This window comes from Aquila chrysaetos, chromosome 8, assembly GCF_900496995.4.
Source record: "Aquila chrysaetos chrysaetos chromosome 8, bAquChr1.4, whole genome shotgun sequence".
In the NCBI taxonomy this organism is placed as follows: Eukaryota; Metazoa; Chordata; class Aves; order Accipitriformes; family Accipitridae; genus Aquila; species Aquila chrysaetos.
Genome location: NC_044011.1, coordinates 6,326,908 through 6,351,723, shown reverse-complemented (window position 1 = coordinate 6,351,723; position 24,816 = coordinate 6,326,908). Strand labels below are relative to the sequence as shown.

At 43.8% G+C, this 24,816-nt stretch overlaps 1 protein-coding gene across 5 annotated transcripts; it reads right to left on the bottom strand.

Moving 5' to 3' along the window:
* Window positions 1-5,841: 5,841 nt before the first annotated feature.
* On the bottom strand, window positions 5,842-23,036 carry GOSR2 (golgi SNAP receptor complex member 2). 5 transcript variants are annotated; one of them, XM_041125375.1, is made up of 7 exons: window positions 22,932-23,026; window positions 22,597-22,721; window positions 20,266-20,330; window positions 17,455-17,563; window positions 16,229-16,361; window positions 13,266-13,406; window positions 5,842-9,149 (listed from the first exon to the last, which is right to left on the bottom strand). In XM_041125375.1, exons 1-7 carry the CDS (start codon window positions 23,010-23,012, stop codon window positions 8,988-8,990), a joined length of 816 nt encoding a protein of 271 aa, XP_040981309.1. In that variant the 5' UTR covers window positions 23,013-23,026; the 3' UTR covers window positions 5,842-8,987. The 5 variants fall into 5 exon arrangements, with proteins under 5 accessions (XP_040981309.1, XP_029878406.1, XP_040981310.1 ...); XM_030022546.1 differs by lacking the exon at window positions 22,597-22,721 and having other exon boundaries at window positions 22,932-23,036; XM_041125376.1 differs by lacking the exon at window positions 13,266-13,406 and having other exon boundaries at window positions 22,932-23,031.
* Window positions 23,037-24,816: the final 1,780 nt, after the last annotated feature.

Below are 24,816 nucleotides of genomic sequence, written 5' to 3'. Positions count from 1 at the left end.
CAGAGCTCTGAGATCTGAAATCCCATAATCTTCTGGGCAACTTTCTCAAGCACGTCCTGCACATGCCACTGCCTGTGAAGAGCAGGAAACCCATCATTTTACTGTTCCCTGAAGTGATTTGGGAATGAGATTAACAGGCTGTAAGGATGTAAAACACAAAGATGACCCTCCTCCAGCATTATGACTAATTAAAATGCCAGTATTGTCTATCACTGGGCTGTTGGCTCCCTCTGACTGTTTTGTATTTACCACAGGACAAGGAATATTTTAAAAAGTATGCCAAATGGCACCTACTCCAAGATGAGAGAGCGAGGACTTTCATGTGACTATCACTGTGGCCACAGCCACATATTCCTGTGTTAAATCCTCAGTCTCTCTCGTGATGGGCAGGCTGTGCAGTGCTGGAGCCTTCACCCCCTTCCCTAGAGGCTGGATGTGTCCCTTGCCCTGGGAAGCTGGTGGGATGTAGGGGAAATATCAGCCCCTTTTGGCCTGCTAGGGAGGGTTTTGGAGCATGTGCCTGCGTGACTCTCTCCCACCCTGAGTTTCTTGGTAGCTCAACAGTGCCTGTGCTCACTCTGAGCACTCCTGTGGGTGCACACTGCCTGCTGGGCCATTTCTGCCTCGACTGAGCTACCAGGTCTGTGGCAATAGGACTGGTCTGACTAGAAATGCCTATGGAAATTTGGGATAGAAATGGTTGGGTCTGCAGTTGTTACTGGTGACTCAGGAGGGAGGATAGGAGGCAGCATTTACCTTTATGCACAGATTACTCTGTGTTGGAGAGCCTGGACATACCGGAGTTCCTTGTTGTTTCTCCTGGTGCCCCCAGCCCTGTGTGGTGTCTGGTGGGTCTCCTGACCCCTGATTTGCACCCAGCCACAGAGGGGCAGCAGCTCTGCTCAGTGGTGATTCACGCTGTTGGTGCAGCTCCTGGACCCACAGATGTCTAGTACTCTGCTTTGTCCCTGCGTCTCACTGTATGGTGCTGCACAGACTTTCTCCCACTGAAGGGCCGAGCTTGCACTGCAGGACACCCCCATGCTATTGCTGTGCCCCACTAGGGCTGGAGCACAGCAAGGTGCACAGGCCTACATGGATCAGTGGGAAACCAGATCGCTTCCCCCTCGTGGGCTCTGTGTTCCCCGTGGGCTGTGATCTGGTCAGCGTAGCCAGCTCCCTACAGTTCCCCCTGTGGGGAACCTTGCTTGCTGGATGCTTGCTGAGTCAGACTGCGCCTTGGTGGTCTGGTCTAGGGTGCCCAGCTCCTCTCTGCTCGGCCACCAGCTGGAGTAAGGGCGTCATGAGCAGGGCTTTCTGCCACCTCCCACGCTGTCCCTGGTGTTTTCATCTGCAGGATGCAGCACAGGCTTTCCCTCAGCAGAGCTGCAGTCCACTGGCACAGGAAAGAAGTGTCCTTTCTCCTGCCTCTCCTTTCCTCCCACCAGTTCCGGAGCACTGAGGAAGGCTAAGCCCCTTTCCTCCCCACTCACATGGCCAAAGCCAAGCCTGCACACAGATTTGTTTATTTTTCACTTCACTGTGTTGGGGGAAGAAGGGGGAGTTCTGCCTTCAGCTGCACATCTTTTCAGGGTCAAGGTCGGGATGGATGGCCTTAGTTCTTTCAGACTGCCCTTCTGGCACGCAGCGATTTGCACTGCTGAGGTCTCTGGGTCCTTTGTTGCTGACTCCAGAAATCCACACAATTCTCTGGTCACAGCTAGTGGCACCCCTTTCTCCTTTTGTTCCTCTTCACTTTCCCCATGATCTAGAGATGAACACAGGGTGCCTGTAGTCCCACAGAGATGCAGTCACAGCTGTGGTGTGTCCATATGCATGGTTCACATCCAGTGGTATAGCCCTGGAAAAACACACTCCCCTGTCTCACCCTCCCCCAGCAGTTCAGACTGTGCTCTTTCCTCAGTGCTGTCTTCAGCTAATGGGGATTTGGGGTAGTTGCATTTGTTCCCAGCTGAAATCCAGGAGACCAGCACTGTCCAGTGTCCCCCCATCAAAGCGGGCAGGGATCCTTGGTACTGTGAATAAGCAGCTTTGAATCTGATCAGTTAAATCTTGCTTAGTCACTCTTGTAACCTAATCATCACACATAAATACAGGGTCCTGAACTATATTGGCTCCTACCCAGTGCAAAAGGGAAGAGGGTGAGAGAAAGAGAGGGAGTAAGGAAGACTTTCCATCATGGGGGTGTTTACAATTAAAAAAAGTGCTGAAGGTGGGAGAGAGAGAAGGAAACAGATGTACCTGGTGGGGCAAGGAAACACTAGCTGCCAAAATGCCCCTTCACACTTGTTCTGGAAGGTGAACAAGCTCCTCATATTGTTTTGCCTTTGGAGTTCAGTGTCCAGCTCCTTTGTGCTGTGGTCAGGAAGGCTGGAGGAGAAGAGCTGGGTGGTGGTGGGGACCAGGCTGTCCAGAGACTCTCCATACTACTTTGTGTTCTAGGTATACCCCTCACATTGCAGCAGTAGTTCAGCCTGAGTTACACTGATGAGTTGCATGTGGTGTTTCCTTTAACTCCCCAGGGAACCACCTCCTGCTTCTGAACTTCAGGTTCCAGCAGGTGAGACTGCCTGGGGTTACTGAAGGCGGCACAAAGTCTCCTTTTTCTGGCAGATCAGGCTCTGCCCCCAGATCTCAACTTTACAACCAAACCACATTTAAGAAGTCATTTCCCCTTTCCTGGCTTTAAGTCGAGGTTATAACTCATAAAACCAAAAGCATGGTTTCAGCCTGGAGATCATTTACAAGTGCTCACTCAGCAATAGGCTGGAAATGAAAGCAGTGGCTGCCTGGACTGCCCACACAGCTGCAGAACTGAGCATATTTCTTTCGAAGCGTTAGCCAAACCATGCAGATGATGAGGTGTCTCCTTATGCAGCCCTGACATGCTTGTGCCAGAGCAGGTAGATTGAAAGGGCCCATCCACCTCCTATCCAGTGTCCAGAAAGAACCTTCCTACACAGAGTTCCCAGCCCTGCCAATGTCTGGGTGCTTCATGGCAGCTGTCCTGTTCCCTGGAGTGCACCGTGGGAAGGACCATGGCCATCATGCCTCATCCTTGCTGCTGTGATGTGCCTATCCTGGGAGTGCTGCTGTGAGCCACTGGGATCAGAGATATCACCTGCTGCGCAGGCAGCCGTGCCTATTGCGCCCAGCTAGCCCCTGCCACTTGGGCTCCAGAGGTAGACAGGCACTTGCACACACATCCCAGAGCCCTGTCCCCAAACCAGGAGGGATCCCAGGCTCTGCAGACAAACAAAGTCCCTAAGGATTTCTATAGGGCTCTTCCCACCTGCCACTGGCCAGGCTGGCCGTGCCCTCCTCCCTGCCCATAAGGAGGGGATGCACCAAGCCAGCATCTGAGTTACTCTGGAGATCCCATGATGGCCAAGGGCAGCAGCACTCCTTTACTACGTATGTCCAGCACAACGGACGTCTGATAACATACCTGCCCTGTATTTTGCGAGTGATACCATTTGAAATCTAGCCTGGTTGTAATTTCTACTGCCCATTTCCAGAACGTTGAGATGACTTACTGTTCTCTGGTCCCCTGTCACCGTTTTATTACCCTCTCCCCTCCTCTCTTTTCCTCTTAGGTTTTCACCTCCCTCAATCAAGTTACAAAGATAACCAAGAGTGGTAGAACAAGAGCCAAATGATTGCCTGGGGAGGAAGAGGGCAGGTTGCTGCCAAGAATCCACCCAGGACTGCAGCAGCTGGTGCTTGCTGGGTACAGGGAGAGCTGGAGTTGGGCTGGGGGAGGTGGGGGGCTGTGTACAGGGAAAGGCTTCAGCACCCACAGGCCTTGGGCAAGACAAAACAGAGCGAGGCAGGAGCACCCTCTGCAGAGCAACCATCAAAATTGTTATACTTACACAGTGTTACTGTGAAAACATGATACCATCACCTTTGGATTATGTTATAGCTTATGAAGAGAAATTTTTCTTCTACAGTTGAGACATTCAATATTGTTACTATAGTCATGGGTAGTGTTACCACTACCCGTGGGTTTTTGTTTTAGGCTAACGGTGCTGATTTTTAACACATATCTGTTGTAATCATGCATTATAGGGTTAACATTTGGAAGCAGTATACATATATAGGCATACATATTAAGCTATGGTTACTAGACAAGTATAAACATCCTCTAGTACTTATCTCTACTATCTTCCTTCTAAATTAATTCTATCCCACCCAATCATAATGTCTTATTACTCATTATCTCTCCCTCCAATCTGCCTATTACGTTAGCCACATTTCACTCTTTTTAATTGCTAAAATACTGACTGCACTTGGCCTCTTTGTTTCAGAACTTTTACCTCTGTTCTATACCCTCCTAGATGTCTTCTACACATGCAGTCACACCTTAAAGCACACTGCTAAAGCAACAATACTATTTCTAGGCTTAAGCTGCTGCTTATCATAGTGAAGTCCTTCAGGGGACCACCCTAGAAGGTAAACTGTGAAGACCTGGCTCAGCAGGCTACCGAAGGATGATCTGATCTATGTATCTAGTTTATACCTACATCACTGGATGACTTTCTAACTTTTTGCATTCTTTGCTGGATATTTTCTGATTTAATAAGTGTTTTGTAGCTGTGGGGAACTTGAATTACTACAATACAAAACATAATTGCAAGAGAAAGGTAAGCTAACCCCTTGATCTCACATTTTAAATCCATGATCTCTTTATCAACAGCCACATTTTGCCCTCCCAAGTTCTTCCTTTGCTATTCTTAATTAGAACCTAGAAAGTAAGTTGTGAAGGTCACCACGAATCCAGCTCCCAGCACCTGCATCATTAGCAGGTAGAGGGCAGGAGAGAGGAAGGTCTCTCCAGTGCCAAAGAGGGAGCCAGCAGAGCACACTGAGGTCCTGGGTGTCTTCCCTGCAGCATAGCTCCCACCTGCAACCAGCTCCCCGCCACCCCAGCTGCCCCCACACTCCTGTTCCACCACCCAGCCAGCAGAGACCACCACCACCATCATTTCTACCACCCTTCTGAGCCAGCACCAGTTCCAGGGCCATAGAAGCCTGTGTGCCACCACCAGTCTGACCAGTGAGATCCATCACTGGGAGAGCCTGGTCTGGAGCCAGCACACACACTGTCCCCCCACCTTCCAACCCCACAGTGTGGTGGGACCCACTTCCTACTGAAACACAGACTGGGCCACTCCACAACATCCCTGCGACCCTCTCCCTGCTGGTGCCTTCTCCTCTCTCCATCCATTCTCAGTGAACTGGGAAGAAAATCCACCCCATGTTTCCCATCTTCTTTCTCCTCATTGTACACTTTCTCCCGTGGTAGGCAGGACTTTATGCCTCCCTGCGTGTTTCCATCTGCTTCACACTCCCCCACTTCATGGAAGCCTGAAGAGCCAGTCCTCTCCCCTTTGGCACTGCTTCCCCCTCCGGTGGGGCATCTGCCACCACACACCTTCCTGCGTGGGCAAATGAGTGGAAGAGACTGCAGGGGGAAAGACTGTCACCCAGCTGCCTCCTGCAGTGTCCCCTTCCCTTTGGGTGGGAGCTTTGGTTCCTTTTGCTACCAACGCACCTATACAAGCCCGTCTTATCCCTCGCTAGTTTCAATGCCAGCTGAGCTTTAGCTTTGACCCTTGAGCAACATCTCTCTCTTCCTCCAGGGTAGCTGACCGCTGCTTCCACTTTGTGAGTTTCCTTTTCAGATCTGAGCTCAGGCAGGGGTTCCCCGTTTGGCCAAGCCAGCCTTCTGCCTTACCTGCCTCAGTATTAGAATATTGGATTTGTCCAGCTTAAGTACTTGGGCACCTTACATGTTAGTCAAGGTAAAAAACTTCATTTTGGCTGAAAAATCTTTATTCACATAACACGTCACATGAATCACATCATGTCCCACCCTTGCCCCTTTACGTATAAAATACTGGTTGAAAGTTTTTTTCCAGAGGCAAGTTAATTTCCACAGTGTCCTCTCGTGAGAGAGTTCATCCAACAGCTGAAACATTTGCTGTGCCACAGCTGTTCAGAGGCAAAACAGCTCTGTTGAAGGAAATGTAGTCTTAGTAAGAAAGGAAACTTTACAGAGAGCTGTAGCAGCAACATGTAAAGCCACCCAGGGTTTCAGCTCTGTCCCATTTCATGTTAGCAGGGATCTTGATCCTACCTGTGCTCCTAATGTGGCACACTGTAATGATAGGGGCTTTGAGGGTTGTACACTAACCGTCTAAGATAGCACAGATGCTCTTGTAAATCATTTTGGACTTAACATGTAGTACAAATTTGTCTGAAGTTGCACATCATCAAATCATTACCTAAGTAGTTCCTTCAAGCCCCACATCTCACCTTTAGACATAGTAAATACCAAGGACACTTTGCTTACAAAAGGGAAATTAGCCTACACAAGAACAAGGATACTCCAAAAGGGCAAATTAAATGAACAGAGAAACACGTATTAAAATGCCAAGCTCATCTCAAAAACAGAAAAAAAATCCAGTTCCAATTATTTTATGGCTCCTGCCACAAGCCAAAAAAGGAAACAAATTGGCTAGAGTCTCACCTTGGTATAAGACAAATCCCGCTACACCAGGTCATAACTATATAAACTTTAAACACCACCAAATGACATTCTTTAAACACTAAACCATAAAGTTGTAAAATTAATGTGGAATTGGACCAGTTTCTGAGAAGAGAAAAAGATTTGCCAGGGATCCCTGTCAAGGTACCCAACTGATCTCATAGATAATCATCTTGCAAGTGCATAGAATGCCAAATCTATCAGACTTCATATTTACAATAAATTTAAGGTAAATTTAGATTTAAGATTTAAAGATACAGGAAGACAGATGATCTATCACTGCAGACTTCCTCTCTTCCTTTCAATTCCCTAGCCCCTCGGGCTCAAATGAAAACCGATTCTGTACTTGGTCTGCTAATGTGTTTCCTTGGGAAAGCCCAGCAGACTGAACACGAAGAGCACAAAACAATTCAGAAGCATCAAACACATTAAGCACAAAACAGACAGACAGCAGGCGTGCAGCACACTAGATATCCAACAAACACTGAGGCTTTCCTGCTTTCTTCTGCTGAACCATCCAATAGAATTATCCAAGCAGTGACAGCATCTTGGTCTCCACTGCTGTGTCTGCAGTGCAGCCAGGTAGCGCTCCAACTGCTAACTCTTCTCTTGCCCTGGGTTCCAGGCATGAAGCTGACTGGCCTGTGACAGCTGATCAAATTGGGTACTCTCATCTGCTCTGCCACAGCACACAGGTCAGTCAACAGTTCAGTTATGCAAGTGTAAACAAGCACGGCTAAAGCCTGTTTCACTTGCCCATGTTAACTGAAATTCATTTTTTACAGTTATTAATACCATTTCTCAAAAGTTTGCAACAGGCTACGTAATAAAAGCAAAGCTTACTGCAGCAAAGATAGAATGCAGAACTTGTAATCTGTTACTAATTAAGAGACCCACAACCATTCCAGACAGAAAAAAATGAAGGAATTGCCAGTATTATGCCACATCATCTGAATATGACACTTCTGTGCCACTGTCAGACATCTGGAAATGCTCCAGACTTGTACACAAATTGGGATGGGAATGTATCTGAAGGCTGATTGAAACAGATGATGCCCAAAATCTCAGGATGGCCGTTCTAACAGAGCCCCCCCCAAGTCTGCAGGGAAAGGAGTACCATATTTAAACAAAGCATTTTGTAACTGTGATTGTTTAAATGTGGATAGATACCTACAACCAAGGAGATACATGTAAGTTGGCTATCATCTGTGAGGTGATACGTATGAGAATGTACAAGAATGTCTTTCACAGTAACTGTGCAGGTACAAAGAAAACACAAAGAACACCCTTCCCAAGGGTGAGGGATGTTTATTTACCATCCCAAGGCACGTAACTTCAGTGAACTCTTCTGACAACAACTGATTTGAAGAGAAAGGTCTGTTGCCCTGATCCCACTGTTATTCTGAATGTAAAGAACAGCAGAGACCCCATTCCAGCTCTATGAACATAAAAATCACAAATCTGAATCTGAGCACAGTGAGGACTTGCCTGCTTCGTCGATTCAAAAAATACCAGCTACAGAGCACAAAACCCCGACCAACCACCTCAGAAAATGAACACAACTCACAAAAATGTGATGTGCACTAGCATGAAAAATGTCAGAATCTTCCAGTTTTCAGAGGCTGGATTTGGCACTAGGCACAGTGAGATAACACAGGCCTGATGTGCATCTGACTGAAAGCAGGCAGAAGTACAGCATTCAGCTTCCACTTGGAAGCAGCGGGGCATAAAAAGGTACCAAAACATACCTCAGATAAGATGAGAAGCATTTCAGCCTAAAATGGGAAGATTTGTGCTGGTTAATACTGTAGGCATAAACAAAAAAAGTTAGCTGAGGTTATAACCATGCTTTAAGACCCTTCTCCACAAATCCTTCTCCCTCCAAGCAAAACAGTGAGTTTACAGATGGGAACCTTTCACTTCCCACCTCTTTTTGCACACTTACACTGCAGGAGTGTGCCCACAATGTGAAATTCTCCTCAGTGGCATTCTTTCATTGCAAAATACAGTGATCAGGGTCACTTCTAGCTAGCACAGGAAAGGCTCACTACGTCTTATGCTCTGCCTTTGCATCCTCTTATCCCTATCTACCCAAAAAGACACTCCTACCTTGCAGTACAGCTGGGCAAAATTTTCAGTTCTGCCTCCTATTTAACCAGATTCTTAAACCTGCAGACAATAAGGTGAGAGCAGTAAAGGCTAGGGTTATTTTTATAGGGCCATTCTCAACTACAGCATCCCCAGAGGAATTTGTTTCCCTACATGCTTTCCACATAACATGTGTCCGAGTGTGATTTGTAAACTGAAGTTCACAGGAAGGGCTCATCCAAAGCAGCACTCAGAGGAAAGTACAGTTTGGAGGACAGTCCATCTTGCTCCAAAAGACGATCTCTTCTGGTGATAGTTCAGCAGCTCATGTCAGATACTGCACGACGACAAACATAATTACACAAGTCAAAATCATTCCCCCAATCATGAAGTATTTATCTTGAAAGGCTCGCTTCTCTATCAGCCGCATTACTGTATTGGATAAGCCCAACATGTTGGCAACATCCAGGATCTTCTTGTGAGTACCCTAAGAATAAAGACAGCAAAGAAACAATTAATGTCATGGTCCAACTCTTCTTACTCCACAGCCCAGGAATATTTCATCATGGGTGGCAAGTGATGAATTCTGATCAAGGGAACTTGCTATCAGCCAACAGTTCCTACAATTTAAGAGCAGATGGCCACAGGACCCTGGAAATAGGTGGATGATGAGACTAATTAATTCACATACATAAACAGGAATGTGGTTAAAGATACAAAACAATGTGTCCAGACAGAGACATCATAAAGAGTGGCTCAGAGAAAATGCACTCCCTACAGAGGCATTAAGAGTTTTTCTGGTCCTTTTTGAGATATACAGTCTAACAAGAGCTTGAAGCTTCTTGATCAGACAACCTTTCTTGCAGAACTTCCCTCCCACTGAAGCACAGTTCATACCAACAACAGATTGAAAAGGAAGTCCAGAAACTTGTAAGGCTAATGGTAGAGTGCAATGAAAGACATATAGAAGTGTAATTAATGCAATTTCAAGAAATCCTTCCGGAGAAAAGCACTGAACAAAGACTGCTGGCAGATGTACTGCAGACAGGCCCAGAGCTCAGTTTTGTTTCACTGCTGAAGCAGTTGGTGTTATTAAGAATGTGGATCCCACCAGTTACCACATCAGCAGTAAGCACGTGACAGTTCAACACAGTGAGCTGCAGAACTGGAGGTACCAGAATTGAGCTGGGGGAGTCACTACTGCCATGCAGCAGGAATATTGCTACTTTATTTCAGGGCAACAGTCAAAGGAAACTGTATGAAATACAAGCACATAGATGTACTCTGGGCACAGTTCAGAGCTGGGTATTGTCCCATCTGGGAAGAAGGGAGAGAATTCATGGCTACAGAGTCACGATAGTACAGGTAGGTGAGAAGAACCTTTCTAGATAAGCTAGACAAATGGGTAACATACCGATGGGCAGGCAGAGATGCTGCACTGGGCATCACGGCTCAGCTCACAGCATGCAATCAGAGATATGCTGGCCAGGACCAGCCTCCATCACACCTATGTGTGCACAAAGATGGGTTCTGCTAGAAAGTAGCCTTGTCACGCCATGGCAATGATAATGAACCTAATCTCTCAAAATGACTTCTGGGTCCAAGCCCTTAACAGAACACCCTGCTTCAGAAAGCTGTAAGACTTAGGTTATTTCTTCTCTGAGCAAGGTCAATAGCACAGATTCCCATCACAATGCTCTACTACCATGCTTTAACTTTAAAATAAAAACTCTAGCGTCTGTTCTCACAGTCCACTGTATCTTTGGTCTAAGAAGAATAAAAAGGTGAAATTTGGGAATTGTTCTGAATATAAACCTAAGATCAGAAAAGCTGAGGACAGAATTTATATCAACTGTATTAGACATACATGCACAAACAGCTTCTTAATCCATAAAACAGACAGATTTGCAATACCAAATTAGATAATCAGTTTCTTCTGTAGAAGGCTGTGTAGGTATTCAGGCCCTTTGCTGAAATCAGGTTATGTCTCTGCTAGTAAAACATAATCACATTTTTCACCTTCATTTCATACACCTCACATTAAACCCCTGGATACTATGCTTTCAAGTTCAGCACTGTTCCTGTCTCTGCAGCAATCTTTTCACACGACTTCAGAACAAAAGAAAACCTTGCTTGGAGAAGAGAAACCGAACATGAATCTTTAAAATGAAAGCAAACAATAGGAAAAGTGAAGACTCTTCAATTCTTGCAGTCCATGGAACAAACTGTACAACTAGAACAGCTAAAGACTTGTGACAATTTGGGAATACTTGGTTCATACCTGTCTGTTTATATCCAATACCCAAGAAGTTACATAGAATAACATGCTTCCAAATTAACTCATTTACCTTTTAAGTTGTCTCTATGCTAGCTGCTTCTGGCAGATTTGTAAACAGGCAACAAAGTCTTTGATAGTGTAACAAAAGCTAAGCTAAGGGGAAGAGGAATATGAACAGATGTTTCCTCATCTCTGAGCAAGAAGAAATATCCTCTTGAAAACATAAGAACATGATGCTCCCAAAAGAACAGACTATCAGTAGGAGTGGGCAGAGACACACTAACTTTACTATTACAATCCTGACCCGAAATATGCTTAACTTGCTACAATTTGTCAGCTGAGACAAGGCATGCCTACATTTGCAGAAGGCACATCATAATCTAATAGGAATCCAGTCACGTTACTGCAATCTAACTAGCAAAAGCAGCAAGACAGGACCATGGACTATAACACAAAACAGTATTTCCTCTCAATGTCTTTGAGGCAGCAGGTCCTGTTCCTTTATCGTATTTGCCAACTGTGGTTAAGTTCTCCTAACTTGTGATGTACGCACTTCCTTCTCAGGAACCCCCAGAAACCAAGTGCTTCAGTCACTCATTAGAGATTACCTTGAATCAGTGACTTACCATCTTGTAGAATCAACAAGTCAAATTCCCTGTGTGAAGCACAGGTACACTCGTGCACTTTAATGACTGGATGCCCCAATCCAATGTGAGCAGCCGCCAAAGCTATCCAGTGCTAAACACAGAGGACAGATGTGTATAATCTCAAGGATGTAGGAACTTTAAGGAAGCTACTTTTTCCAAAAAGCATTCACAACCCTGAATCCTCTCCTGGCACTAATAACTAGTCCTTCCACCCTTTTCTTCATGAGATCCCTCCTTCTACCCACTAGTCATACAGCTAGACTACTCAGCTACAACATATCTCTTAAATGAATGCTTAACTACCACACTGAGTAGCTACATCTTATTCCAAGTTTTTCCAGTAAATGACTTTGTCTAAAAAGAAATATATATTCACTAGGCCAGTGAATAAGTAACCTTAACCAAGAAGCTATCCTTCACCTCAGACAGGAAAGAACTCGACTTCAAACTCTGCTTTAATGCATCCATGTAACATCTGTGAGTGCAGGTACTGATCACCAGACTACAGAGTAGAAAAGGAGTTACAACACTGCTTTCTCTCATTGTACCCTGTGGTGGTCCTGTCCAGTACTTTGGGAATACCAGGTAGCCTGGACCTCTGTGATCAGGATAGGAAGTACCTGGCTTGTGAATTGCAACAAGACATTAGGATTAAAATAGGCACCTAGCAATTCTGCCCTGTGAAGACACCCAGCTCTAGTAACGCCCAGGAAATGGGTACCACAGGTACTGGAAGTTGCTCCAGCAAAATGCCTATGCACTTTAAGAGTGAAACCCATACATATGTACAGTTCAGCTGTCTGTATACAAGCTGGCTGAACTGCCTTTATAGCCAGTGAAACCGTAGTCCACAATCCATGGAGCTTAAGGTGCAATTCATCTGACCAAATGTAGGGATTTATGTTAGCAATTAAAAATGTTTAAATCCTCTGGCAGATACATCCCAAAACAAAGCAACATCACAAAATAGACAACAATAGTTATCCCCATCAGAAGACGAATGGAACACAGGTAGGGATTTCCCCACATTTTTCAGCAATCTAGCTTTCCCCCAACACACACTTCTTATTAAAAAGCTTTTTGTATCTTTGAGCTATTCGCTCAAAATTTAACATCACTTTGAACAGTCTTTAAAATAAAAGACAAATATTTGTTATTAAGAGACATGAAGAAATACAGCCGTCATTAACAGTATTCAGGGAAGGATATATTGTTGAGGTGTGTTAGACCTGAGAGAGTATTATCTTTATTACTAATCTTAAACACAAGTACTTTACACCAGCTTTGTGGTTGCTCTGAGTCATGTTCATCTGAATCAGTTATCTATCTGTGAGCTAGCCATTACTTCCCATTCTTCACTTGAACAAAAAACACCCAAACAAACAAACAAAAAAAAACCATAAGGGAACAAAACATAACATTCAGCACTCCAGATACTAACTACCCTGCAGGTGAAGACTGCTAGGCCATCCAGCCACAAAAAGAGCTTAAAGATGCTCCTAGTAAGATGATAAAATGTAAAGATTTCAGGTTTAGTTAAAATGGAATTTGGGCCTTTCCCAGCATCCTCAGCTCGAAGCAGTGTACTGAAACAAACTCATGTATTGATTTTACTTAGCCTGGTCATCATAAACACAGAAAAACGTGGGGTCTTTTTGGTAAAAAACGATGCCCCCACCTTTAATGTCACTCTCTGGTCCCTCAGCCCCTGAAGGATGTTGGTCCCACTGCCAATAAGATCATCCATGCCACGATGGGCATTCTGGAGGGATTCATTAAACTGTAATGTTTCGTCGATCGGTATGGTGGTGTCAGAGTCCTGTAGGGGAAATGCAGGGTCTTGGTTACCTTGCCTGCTCACTCATACTGCCCATACATAGTTAGATCCAGAAAAAGAACATGCAGAAACAAATGTGACAAAAACTTTACAGGACTTGAAGGATTAAGTTTTAAACATTTTTTTTTTTCATAAGGATATTAAACACAACATTAATATTTGAGTGAAAAAAGTAATTTAGAGAAGCCTACAGGAAGCAAGCCAAAAGGCAAAGCTGATCAGCTGTTCAACTGCAATTAGATCTCGAAGGATAAAAAGTCAGATTAAAAGTGGAGAATTCTTTATAATCTGTTTATGATATATGTAGGAAAGGGTATTACAAGAGAGAACATCAAAACTAACAGAAGGTGTTGAACATGGAGTCATTTGATCATTGCAAGTGAAAGACTTTTGAAAGATTTAATATCAGATTTCTAAGCTACAAAAGGCCTGCAAAACACAATGTCTGGGAGATGACATTCTATTAATTTACAACATGATGCAAATTTCCGATAGTGAGGGCAGACATGAACCTAGTTCCCTGAAGGTCTGACTCACTCAACACCCAAGGCCTTATCTGAAAACAAAAAAAAATTAAAAATTAATGTTTTTCCAGAAAAGATGCATTAGCTCAATTAGAAACTATGAATCTTGAAATGGAAATAACTGGATAAAATTCTGTAATCTGGATTGCACAAGAGGTCAGAGGATGTGATCACTTTTGTCTTTCCAAGGCCTCCAGTTTAATCTTCTCTGGACACCATTCCATCCAGAGAGTCAAGATAATAGCTCATCGCTCCTACATTGTTTTACGAACAGGAATCACGATATTGTTAAGAGGGAAGCGTGGAAACACTGGCTTACCTGCTTTCATGTACTCAGAACAAGAACTACCAAAATGCAGAATTCGTATTTAGGGCCAAAGATGGTTAATATCCTACATCTGACTGTCAGCTGTAGGTTACATGCATGCAACTACCAAACTTGCTCTGAGTAGACTCCGCTCATTATTGTGTAAAAAAAAAAAAAAAAAGTTATTATGGGAATGACATGTACGATCCAGTGTTAGATCTTGTACTGCCTAGGTGGGTGTTCTGCTTGCTGTAAAAGAATGAAGAATAAAGGACAGAGCTGTTAGCAGTTGCAGGGTCAAAGTTACTGGATGAAGAAGCCATGACAGCACATACATCTCTTTGACCAAATGTTAATGAAGCACTAAGGTTGAAACAAGTGTCTCGTCTTCAATGAGTCTGCAGAGCAGAAGCACTTGGATTTGCATCTGAAGGGCTATTATTTCAGATATTTATTAAACTTCCAATCAGCAGGGAATCCATTTCCTATACGAGGAGCCTGTAAGATTTTTTTATACACCGCAAGGCAGCAAGAAAAATGTAGATTTTTGACCCTGCTCACAGAAAGACTAGATGGCATCATATCTTTCATTTGCTGTTAGTGATTTTCTCCAGAATGGTACAAGGGAAGGCTTTAAAGATAAAGACCACATTTATCTTCGAATTAAGCAAAATGTTCAGAAAACTGCTACAGCTTTCAAAAGCTGTTATATATGTTACAGATTTATTCAGGATGCTTACATGCTCAGCTGACATTTCTATTTAATAGAATAAGGTAGTATAAAAATAGAAACTGTGTAAACTTCTAACCAAAACAGATAGGCCAATAACTGACAAATAAATCACCCTTTTCCTATTAAAGGGTCATTCTACTTTAAAAGTCACATTTTTGTAGCGAGGTAAAAGAAATACAAAATAATCACGCTTTTCTTTTTTCATCTTGAGACACCTTTCAACATCTAAAGGAGAAAAAAACAACTTGCCATTTATTTTGCATTTGCAAGCCTGCTACTGCTCTTCAAAACTGTTCCATTTACATAGGTTTTATTTCTGGACAACAAGTTTTCCTACAGGAAAAGTTCTCCGTATTTGTAGAGGAACACCACAGTGTTTTGAAAACAAATAAGGTTTCAAATTTCAGTGTTCCTTTCAAGTCTTGTTTATAATTTCAAAATAGCCAACAAAATGCTAGATGTCATCTTTATGTCAGGCTTTGAAAAGTGCATTGAACTTCCCAAATCTCAAGAAAAGAGGACTGCTCACATTTATTCCTCCTTGACGTTAACAATGAATGACAACACAGATAATGAATGTTAGGTTACATGCCTTTAACAACAACAACAACAACAAAGACTAGCTTTTGAGTTACAGAAAAGTGAAATCTGAAAGCAAACCTACTTTATTCAGAGCAAAATTCCTCTAGAAATTTGCACTGGGGTGACTTCCCAGTGGAGGAACTAAGAATTAACAAGAACAGGTGGAAACACATTCCTGTTATTAAAAACTTTTGAGTCATTTATAGATAAAAAGCAAGGGTTTTTTTGCCAGCTGTGTGATTTATATTAGGACAAATTAAAGCTTGCTGACATCTACTGACAGCAGGGTGTACAAAAGCCAGACATTTTACAAATCTCAGGATTTGACAAAGACATTTGAGACAAATCCAAGTAAAATGTATACTTCGGTACCTACCTCATTCACCCTTCTGAAACTGCTACATAGTCAGGTAGAACTGCACTGGATAAAATATGAGCAGCAGTTTCTGGAGTCTTTTACTACTGCCTCTTATTAGCCCAACTTCTCCTTATGAGAGTGTTGTACTTTTTTAACACATATTATTGTTCTTTTCTATCTTTACTCCGTTTACATCTCACAGCAGCAATCTAAGAGAGTCATGCCTACATCTTGTCTGAAACTTCTCTGAAAGACTATGGCTTCTAGAACACAGAGATCTAAAACAAAGAATATATTTACATTAGTAGTGAATGTACGTGCAAGCAACTCTTCTCGCTGTCGTTCCTGCTGCTCCCGGATGTAACGGCGATGTTGAAAGTTCCTCAGAGCTGTCTGCAGATGCTGAACATCGTACTTCAGCTGGTCAACTCGGCTAGAAAGGATCAACAACACAAAGACATTCCCAGGGATGGTGTTTTTTATATGAACAATGGAGCATTATAAATTAACAGTGACAAACAATAAAGAATGATGGGTTCTATCTAGAAGGTAAGGACATTCAATGTTAGGCCCATATTCCAGACTTAGATCTTCTGTGCCTCATTTTTCTACTAAACAGGTGATTATTTAACTGGAGTTTAACGACAGAATGTGTAGCATTCTGTAGAATTCTTGAGCTGTCTTGGACACACTATCCCATGACTAGTCTCTTCAGGAGTTTTATAATTTTTTTATATATATATATGTATATTCCTCATTTAACACAGATTTGGAAAGATGGTAGAATTTGAACAGTTTCTATTTTATGACCCTCATGCACATAAAAGATTAAGCTTTCAAGTTTCATTAATTAGCACCATGTTCTTAAGTTTGAGTTTTTATTAAAAGGAGTTTAAAACTCAGTGGACAATACAGGAGACATCTCCATTAGGCTAAAACAAATAACATCCAGAACTCCATTGCCTCCGATTAAATATCTGATGACTATTTCAGGTACTGACCTCTTTAATACAGGTGACATGAAATCTACCCCTAGTATCTACAAAGGCATTTTGGGACTAAAAGTTAATAGTAGAGTTACAGAATAAATTAGAACAGAAGTCCTGAGGTCTCTGGGCCAACCTCCTGCTCAAACCAGTGCTAACTTTAGAAACCTCCTTATTTTAGTCACCAACAGCTAGGAAAATGATCCAGAGAAAATGACATCAACTGAAGTAATTTTACTCCTTACCTCCACAAATGGCATTAAAAGCAAACGCCATAGAGAGTAGAAATTTTTTTAAGCCTTGAAGTGCCATGTTCTGCTCATCTCAGAACAGAGCCATGAATCCAGCTCCATCACCAGTCTGTGGTTAAATGCAGGGAAGTGATTTTGCCTCTGTGCCCCAATTTTGCTACTGTAGAGCACAGAGATAAGTTATGCAAAGTATAAAGGTCTCACTCAAAAGGCAAAGGGCTTCAATAAATTTAATGAAAATAATTACAAAGACTACAGCACATTATCATAGCAAAGACGGTGAACTTACAGTTTAGCATTCTGTCGCTTATTGGGAGGTTCTTTGCTGGACAGGATTTCCAGACGTTCCAAGTTGCTGAATATATTGTCTATTCTTGCCTGAATCTCATTTTCTACTACTGCAAGGAAATAAAAATGTGATTTGATTTGAATTAAAGAACTGCAATCTGAGTGAAGATAAAAGCTCAAAAGCATTCAAAGCAGTATTTAAAACCTGACACATGCAGATCCTTACTGGATGAAAAAAATCATAACTGAGAACTACAGGTATCATGAAAAGCCACTTCTTTAACTCAGTAATTTGAGACACTTGCCTTTCCCTCCTCCTCTGAGAAGGGAGCTAGGAAAGCCCCTGCTCCTTCAAAACACCTGAGCCTCTTTCCCTATCAGCAACATGTATTAGGATTTAAAGCTCCCACACTCCCCCCTGCAGCCCCTTCCTGTTCCCTCAGCAGGATTTGCTTACACAAGCTAATAGCCAATATGATTCTCACAACAATGGCAATTTAAACCTCTGAAAACTGTTAACACAGAGTTAATATGCATCATCCATAACCAGAGAAGCAAAGGTTGAAGGAGAATGGGAAGGATTCAGAGTTGACAGGAACTGGCAGACTGAACAAGCAGCTCAGAAAGACATGGCCAAAACAGGGCTGAAGCCCTTGCAAGTGGGAAAACAAGGCCACAAAATAATTGCCTCTGTAATCATCTACATTGCAATTTCTTCTGATAATCTGCATAGGAATAGCAGAGGGGCAATAGTACACAACACAAACTCATATACTTGTACTTTAATGAGGTGGGAAACTGACACAACTGGGGAAAGACAATCGTACACTTTCAGTTACTGTAGTCGTACAGCAAAACTCGGTACAAGCCACAACCCCCTTCCTCATCTGACAACCACATTTTCTAACCATGTCACAACCCAGCATTTCACAAATTAAAGAATTGCACAGAAGGGCGAAAGACAGGAGCACTATTCATCATCTGACATTCTTGTGTTTAAAGAAGGTAAGCTGTAAGGCTGAAGGTAAGCACCCTCCAAAGCATGTCCACAGGCTGATTATTAGAGGACAGAAGCACCGTCATGTCTGTGCAGCCACGAGGACAGTCCTGAAGTCTCAGACTGCCATGGTCAGACCTGATACAAATAATCACCAAATTCTACAGACACCATTTGTTCTTATTTTGCATTTAGACTAAAGAGGTATACAGAAAAGCATTATTAAGCAACTGCTAACTACTCCACAGTACTTCAGGACTTTCCAGAAAATCACATTCAGCAGAACCCAGAAAAGCAAACAGCACATACAAGCCCTTCTCTTTGCCCTTTGATCTCACACAATCAAAGAGTAATTAACCCACGTATACAGGCACAAATCTCAAATTGTCCTAATTCATCTCACCACCATTTAGTACAGCTAAACTTAACAGAAAAGCAATGAGGAGAGCAGACAGACAATTACATCAGCTTTTGCTAGTCCAAACAATAGTATTACTATCTTAGTCATCTTAGGCTTTTCTGAGCAAGAAGGGATTATTTGCCCAAAGTTGGAAAAGGAAAGCTGCAACAGGAAGTTTGATTTCCTGGTTCCTATTCCTGCTCTTCAACCAGAAGATAATCCTTTTCCCATAAATCCTAAAATATACACTAATATCTAGAGCACATATCTGTATCTATATAGAGAGAGAGACTATGTTCATTTATTGACTACATAAGATGGTACATAATCTTATCTCTTGAAATGGTCTCAAGTAGCAGAGGCAAGATGGCAAATTCTGCTAATTTTCAAGAGGTTCCAAAATCACATCCAGTGAACAGCAGTCTGGGAAGTCTGCCATTGTACTGGGAGTAGTAAAACCACCACAGATAACACAACCAGTAGACAAGTCGTTATTTTGATAGGAAAGTTATCACGGCCCTTTCTACAGTGAAGTCGTGCTTCATGAATATATTAAAGGTAATAGAAGTCAATCAATGTGTGCATAAATTTATCCAGCCAATGCCGTGTCCTTTCCCTTCAGAAGTTCCTGATGAGGTCCATTAGCAATTACTCAAACAGGAATTAAGGCTTCAAACACAGGTCCAAAATACATTTGCCAATTCCGCACTGGGGTAAAAAGTCCTGCCACAATATATCATAGCATTTTATTACAGTCATTTTATTAGCACAGGGTTATAGTCCAAATTTACTGAAGCAATTTCAGACCTAGTTGTTCTACATATTTCTCATAAGCAGATGGAATTACAGGTTCCGACTCTGATGCAAGCAGGAACTATCAAAAATCATCCTGCTTAAATTCCTGCACACCAAATCACGGCATTTTCCCCCAGAAACTGGACTAAGCATCTTTTGGGGAAGACTGCCCATTAGTGGACGCTTAAGGAATAGCAACATAACAGGACAGATACACAACCACATTTCTCAGCTTTTTGAGCTTCTAACAAACTAGCCCAGTGATGTTCCGAATTTGCAGTTCTGTCCACATCAATGTGTTCACTACACCTCCATAAGTGCATCAGTGTGGGGTTTTTTAACCTGTTTATGTTGAAGGCCTCCACAGCATACCCTGACAGCGAGTTCTGTCTTTTCCACTGTCCTTCATACAAACCATCACCCTATTGAAGTCAAACAGTAAAATAATTTTAATGCATTCCAAATTGGTGATGCATCTCAACAGTCGATCACAATGACTGAAGAGCCAAATTTGTTCCAATAATGATTGTAAATACAATGATAAACCATACAAGGTTAAAGATGCAAGCTAAATAAAATCAGTACTGGAGTGGGACTTTTCTCACTAATTAATTACTTACAGTGTACTGACTCTTTGTCTGAAGTCTCCAGGCGCCCCATATAAGACTGGACCTCATGGACTTGCCTATCAAATGACAGTAAATTAACAGGAGAAGTCAGTTAACAGCTACAAAATCAAATCATTTTTCAATACCTCAATTTTCAGCTTCTTTTAAGTACTTTTTAGAACAGAATAGGATCAGCTACGTGCTATTCAGTGCAGACAACCCATCACTGAACACAGAAAAAAACCCCAATTCTTCAGTATGAAGAAAGTCGTGCTTTCACTTAATACGCATCTACAAAATAACCTTCAGTTTAAAAACAAAAATCAAGTTGAAAGGGCTTTTATTTCTTCAGAGATTTCCAATCCAGTTCTAGCTCCCTTCTTGTATTTATAACCTGAACTGGGGCTCTTCCCCATGCCACACATCTGGCATGCTGAAAGCCATTAAGATCTACCTACTCCAAGACAACCATGGAGACCAGATTTCAGATTCACACTAGGAACTCACAAGTGGTGAGCACAGCAGAGGGAAGATCTGACTGGGAGGAGAGTTGGTACAAGTGAGACCTTAATAATAGATCTGCAGTGAAACACTACCTAAGTGCACCACTAAAGTCAAGAGTACTGATGAGACACCATACTTTTATGTCACTGCATAAATGGGTAGTACACATCTTCAACACTAAACACAGGTTTTGCCCTTCCCTTCTCAAAAAGACAACAGAAGCACTGGCAAAGGCTCAGAGAAGGACAATAAAGATTATGAAAAGTACAGAACAGCTTTTATACAAGAAAGAGTTGTTCAATCTGGACTGGAAGTGATAGCGGAGAGATACCCTAGAGCATAAATGGCACAGGAGACGGTGAATAAGGAATGATTTTCACTGTCTCTTACAACATATGAATTACAGAGGCATCAAATGAATTTAAAAGCTTAAAATCAAAGAGAAGGAACTACCGTTGCTGGACAAGCAGTGGCAAAGGAAAACAAAAAAACAACCAAACACTGATGGTTGTTACATTCCTCTGTTTCAAGAAGCCCCCAAGCCTCACATTTCTGGGAGATTGGGACAATATTCAACGAAAGTATCGCATACATTTGCCCATTTCTTACTGTCTTTCCTAGAGATCTGCAGTTAGGCAATGCTAAACACACACTGGGACAGATGGACCTTTGGCCATACTTGGTGTGAACAATCTCACAGCAGCTGGGATTCAGACTTCTAGAAATACACTTAAAAAGTTACAAAAATATAATTTCCTTTTTTAAAAAAAAAAAATTTAAGAGATCATAATTTTGGTCACATTTGTGACTCTTTTTCTGGTATATGTACCATTTGATAACTACAGCACAAATGTTTATGAAGCCAGACCTCCAAAACCAACTTATCTTACAGAGTAATTAAATATTTATTCTTCAGTTATTATGAGATTTTTTTAATAACTATCAGGGCTACCTTCCAAATCACGACACTGCACTGCTAAAGAGATCATCAAGTATGTCATAAGTACCACATTACTTGGAATTAACTAGAGAACCAATTCAATACCCAGTATCTTGCAACCCGTACTTGTTTTATAGTTTTCTTTCCAATCAATTTCTCTAGGACACCCCAGACAGCTTGAGACTCGCATTGCTCTTGAAATGCTCTTAAAGTGCCTGTTTAGAAACCCAGGTGTAGAAGCCAAATCAGATCATGTGCAACTGGATCAGAAAAACTACTTCACGCTCACCAGCATTCTTCCCATACCAGAAAACAGAGCAAGTCTGGGGAAAAGGTGGGAAGAGAGTTTGAAAATCCAGAGTATCCACAGACTGACAACAAACTGCAACAAAAACACAGCTCAGTGACTATGATCCCCAGAGAAGCTGTGGATGCCCCATCCCTGCTGGACGTGTCCAAGGCCTGGCAGGATTTCACGCTTCTCCCTACAGGGTCGCTCTATATCATTATTCAATGAAATTCTCTTACTCACCACACTACCTCCTTCAACAGAGCTCAATGAAGAAACCCATTACTGCAGAAATTTGGAATATTTCAATTAACTGCTTCATTTGGTCTCTTTCCCATGAGTTATCTGTATCACACAGAACTGCAAGATTTTTGCCTTATTTTGCACTTTTCATACCACTTCTACCTCAGCAGATTAGCATCATCTGTGAATCTGAGTGGTTTTTATCATCAAGGAGTCACCCGTTTCCCGAGGTGATTTAAACTGAGTCTGCTAGCCATCTCGAAACCCCCGCTGCCACAAAACTGCTACTAAATTAGTATGCCTTAAAGGTAAGTACATTTAACAAAACAGCACCACTTGTTTTCAGTGAATACTTGCAATCTTGTACTTTAAAATCCCGAGGCAAGGCTTGCTTGCTTTTGGACTGACGTGGCTAACAGCAGGCTGGGACTCCGGACAGACACACGGCCAGCCCGGAGGGACAGGCTTTTGCTTCCTTCTGCCGCTGAAGCACTGTCCTCACGGCAACGCGCCGGGGTGGAAGACGAGAATTTTTATGAGGAAAAAAAGCTTTTAAAGGGCGCTGAGAGGGCGCTGGCCCGCAGGCCGGGTGTCCGCCCTCAGACCCGGCCCCGCACCAGTCTTCCCGCGGGTCCTCGGGGGTTACGTCCCGCTACCACGCCGCCCACCCCGCGTCGCGTCGCGTCGCGTCGCCTCACGCACTTGTTGGTTTGATGGTAGAGCCCCTCCATGACGGCAGCGCGACCCGCCCGCCTCCGCTCCACCGACCCACGTCGCCGCCATCCACTTCCGGCCCCGCCGACTTCCGCTTCCGCCGGCCGCGGATACGCGGACACACGCTTCCCCCCCCGCCTTCCTGCGCCTGCGCCGCTCGCAGTGCCAGTCGCGGCCGCCAGGGGGCGCTGCCGGATCGCCGTCCCGCCGCCGCCCGTCCGCGGGGCGTCGGGGCGGGGGCGGCCGGGGAGAGGGGGGCGGGCGGTCTGTGTACAACGTTAGATCCCAGCCTGGCGGGCCGTGCAGGGAGGGATCCATGGCTCTGTCCTCGGCCTGGCAGCGGCCGGGTTTCCAGTGGTGGCCGGGTGAAGCGGGCAGTTGTCCCCTGCTCGCCTTTCCTCGCTCGACTCCGCAGCTCCCCCCCCCCCCCCCCGTCATCTCTCCCAAGCCCAGGGCTGCCAGGAGAGAGGGACCATCCGCCTGTGGGGGTCTGAGGGGCACCCAAACCTTTCTGTGACTGTCGGAGAAGCTGTGGATGCCCCATCCCTGGAAGTGTTCAAGGCCAGGTTGGACGGGGCTTTGAGCGACCTGGTCTGGTGGCAGATGTCCCTGCCCGTGGCAGGGGGTTGGACTGGGTGATCCCTAAAGGTCCTTCCCAACCCAAACCAGCCCGTGAGCCTGCCGGGTGTGCACACTGCAAAGTAGTTACTTGAGATTCCCACCACGCTCGGTGATGTCAGCTAAGACAGCTGCCTTTGGTCATATGAACTGCTTCCACTTCATAGAACCACGGAACGGTTTGGGTTGGAAGGGACCTTAAAGATCATCCAGTTCCAACCCCCTGCCATGGGCAGGGACACCTTCCACTAGACCAGGTTGCTCAAACCCCATCCAGCCTGGCCTTGAACACTTCCAGGGTTGGGGCATCCACAGCTTCCCTGGGCAACCTGTTGCAGTGCCTCACCACCCTCATGGTGAAGAATTTCTTCCTAATGTCCAATCTAAACCTGCCCTCTGTCAGTTTAAAACCATCACCCCTCGTCCTATCACTACATTCCCTGACAAAGAGTCCCTCCACATCCTTCCTGTAGGCCCCCTTTAAGTACTAGAAGGCTGCTATAAGGTCTCCCTAGAGCCTTCTCTTCTCCAGGCTGAACAAGCCCAGCTCTCTCACAGCCTGTCCTTACAGGGGAGGTGGTCCAGCCCCCTGATCATCTTCATGGCCCTCCCCTGGACCCACTCGAGCAGGTCCTTGTCTTATGCTGAGGGTCCCAGAGCTGAACACAGTACTCCCAGTGGGGTCTCTAGAAGTCAGGTCACCTCTAGAAGTCTAGGTGACTAGCACACGTGGACATGCAGATACGGAGCAAGAAGTAAGATGAATTCTACATCTAGGCATCTCTTCTAAAATAGCTGTTCCAGCTCTTTGATCATCATTACCATCTGTCCTGCTTCCGGCTGGGATAGAGTTAATTTTCTTCCTAGTAGCTGGTATAGTGCTGTGGTTTGGATTTAGTGTGAGAATAATGTTGATAACACACTGATGTCTTAGTTGTTGCTAAGTAGCGCTTATCCTAAGTTAAGGATTTTTCAGTTTCCCATGCTCTGCCAGCAAGCAGGTGTACAAGAAGCTGAGGGGGAGCATAGCTGGGACAGCTGATCTGAACTAGCCAAAGTGATATTCCATACCATAAAACGTTATGCTTCTTATATAAACTGGGGGGAGCTGGCCGGGAGGGGCAGATCGCTGCTCGCGCATCAGTCAGCAGGTGGGGAGCAATTGCATTATGCATCACTTGTCTTTTCTTGGGTTTTATTTCTCTCTCTTTTGATATATTCCTTTTCATTGTTATTGTTATTATTGTACTTTATT